Raw genomic sequence first — 2,603 nt, 5'->3', positions numbered from 1 at the left:
TATATGGAAAATATTGTGTGTTACGAGATTTTCTATAAGGTGAGCATAGTCTTAATCGAAAAAGCGGCAATCCTAGTACCAGTTCGTAGCGTAAAGCATTACCGAAGTTTTTTTCACATACGTAACTGAAAATTCAGATACCTGTTATTGGAAATTCAGAAACCAGTTATTGAAACTTCAGATCTTGTTATTGAAAATACAAATGACTTTTGGTACAAGGGAAGAAGAAGGTTATTTTAAAAAACTTCTACGTGCCATACTCAGAGAGAGCGTAGGCGACCTCTCGCGCATATTTGCGACGTTGAAAGCGTTCTATTGGTTGGAAATCCGTTAATTCGTCCGTTGTAGTACGAACTGACAGATATTCAATCAGTCCCTGCAAATAGGTTAAGATCTGAATGAAAGGTGAAAATCTGATTGAATTTTGGATTTTCAATAAGAATACTGAAAATTCAATCACAATGTGCATGAATTTATTTCCAACAACCAAAAACTGAATTTTCAGTTGCAAAACTTACTGAAAGGTAACTGAATTTTCAACTTATTTTTAACAGTGTAGAACAGATTCTATTTAATAGTGCTTACCAATTAACTGATCGAAGATGTGCTTTCCTACATGTGAGTCCACCGCGCTTAGAGGGTCGTCTAGAAGATAAACGTCCGCGTCCGCATAAACAGCTCTGGCTAAGCTAATTCTTTGCTTTTGTCCTCCGGACAAATTGATGCCCTTTTCGCCAATTTCCGTTTGGTCTCCATAATCCAGCATTTTAAAGTCGGGCTTAAGTGCACATGCCTCGATTACCTTGTCGTATCTAGAAACAGTAACGTTTGGGATTTGGCTGATACCTACTAGAGCCGTTTCGTCTACTTTATTTTGTCGAAAGGTTTTCCGAATGTAATATTGTCTCGAACGGTTGCATTTTGGATCCAGGCTTGTTGCGGTACATACGCCATAGAGCCCCAACTGTTAACACTGCCCGATATCTTGTCCATTTCGCCTAAGAGGGCGCTGATTAGACTGCTCTTGCCTGCCCCCACTGCACCCACTACTGCAGTGAGACTGTTCTTGGCTACTTTCATATTGATGTTCCTCAGGGTCGGCTCTTCGCCCCAAGTGAAGGTACCATTCTCCACTGTAATGGGACCGACTGGAAAAAAATCAATCAGCTCAAAGTATTAGTATAAGGAAGATGGGGCACCTACCGCTAGACTCGTGGTGGGTTACGTAAGGTTCTAGATCCTGAGCATTCAAGAAGGAGTTGATCCTGTTAACGGACACCCATGTTTGGACGAGTTGGTTTATTACGTTTGGTAGCATTGACATGGGCATCCTTAGTAGATTCAGCAAGGCCAAAGAGACGAAGGCCTTGGAAGGAGTAAGCACGTTTTTTTCGTCGATTAGCACATACGTGGCAAAGGTCAAACACGACACCTAAAACGTGTGGTTTCTGGATTTGTTCAGTCGGGTCTGGTTGGCGGTGTTTACCATGAATGGGGCACAATTCCATATGAACTGACTGCAGGCATTGAGGTAAGCCGACTTCTTCAAAGTGTTCACTTCCTTGTTTCGGATGTTTCTGATTTGTTGCTCAAAGCTCTCCTCCCATGCGTAGAGCTTCAGCACTTTCATGCCGCTTAGAATTTCGTTCATCATCTTCACTCTTTCGTCCTTGTTTTTCATTTGCTTCACTTGGAGCGTGCGTGCACGATTTACAATGTAGGTGTTCAGGGGAATTAAGCTCAACATGACAGCAACCCCTGAGAGTGTTATCAAGAGATAGTTGAAAATCGTATTAGTACATACATCAAGGGCGGATCAAGCTTTAAAGTCAGGGGGGGGTTATGCAGAAAAAATACAGTCTTTGGTTGTTTATGTAATTAGAAAAATGATTGTCGTTTTGTGCAAGGGTGGCCCAAGATTTATGCAAAATTTCATGTTTTCCGTCCCGTTTTTCGGAAGCAAAATGAGCAAGAACTGATGTATGTATTGCCGGGCGCTTTAAATAATCAACTTGTTAATTACCTGCAAACACAGCGACCCCAAGTTCCTGATAGAGGAAGTAAATGGCTAGCACGATGCTGATGGGAGCGGACCACAGCATATTGACGAACATGACCAACTCCTGGAACTTCTGGGCATCGTTGGACATTAAATTAACGATTTCTCCGACGGTCTTGTTTTTCCGTGCCGAATTGGAAATCCGCAGAGCCTTTCGGTAGATGGCTGAAGTCAAAATGGTTTTGACGTGCTGCCCCAGGACGAAGAAACGACCGAATTGAGCCGTGTTGGTGAACGTCATCAAAGCGGCCACCAAGAACATAGTAAAAGCATAGAGAATGCCTTTCCATAGGGGCTCATCGGATGCTGCGAAGGAGATGATGAGGCTGCCAACATAGTGGACATTAGTGGACGTTGGTCATATCGGGCGAGTCCTAAAGCACGTACCCCAGAATTTTCGGATTGGCAAATTGAACGACATCGCTGATCAGCCTCAAGGAAGCCCCAAAAATAAACGAGCGCCACACGCAGCTCCAAAGCACCGGCATTACAGAAGTGATTGGTTGTTCCGATGTCGATTTGTTCAAGTCGCCGGATCTTGAGC

The 2,603-nt window shown here is 43.3% G+C and overlaps 2 protein-coding genes across 2 annotated transcripts in view; one reads left to right on the top strand and one right to left on the bottom strand.

Annotated features, from left to right (window-relative positions):
• Nucleotides 1–2,603, top strand: part of LOC109539086 (PIH1 domain-containing protein 1) — a 242,786-nt gene that overhangs the window by 236,290 nt on the left and 3,893 nt on the right. The window lies entirely within an intron of this gene.
• LOC109539065 (multidrug resistance-associated protein 1) overlaps nt 1–2,603 on the bottom strand; it is a gene marked incomplete at its 5' end in the record, with an annotated part of 237,012 nt that extends 234,409 nt beyond the window's left edge. The window contains 6 exon segments of the mRNA XM_019906638.2: nt 586–812; nt 869–1,148; nt 1,204–1,432; nt 1,487–1,758; nt 2,024–2,385; nt 2,447–2,603. Coding sequence (XP_019762197.2) covers nt 586–812; nt 869–1,148; nt 1,204–1,432; nt 1,487–1,758; nt 2,024–2,385; nt 2,447–2,547 — 1,471 coding nt within the window.

Source organism: Dendroctonus ponderosae, unplaced genomic scaffold (assembly GCF_020466585.1).
Source record: "Dendroctonus ponderosae isolate FM_Combo_2020 unplaced genomic scaffold, Dpon_F_20191213v2 Dpon_F_20191213_5, whole genome shotgun sequence".
NCBI lineage: Eukaryota > Metazoa > Arthropoda > Insecta > Coleoptera > Curculionidae > Dendroctonus > Dendroctonus ponderosae.
Note: the sequence above shows the minus strand (reverse complement) of the source record. Positions and strands in the feature narration are given on the sequence as shown.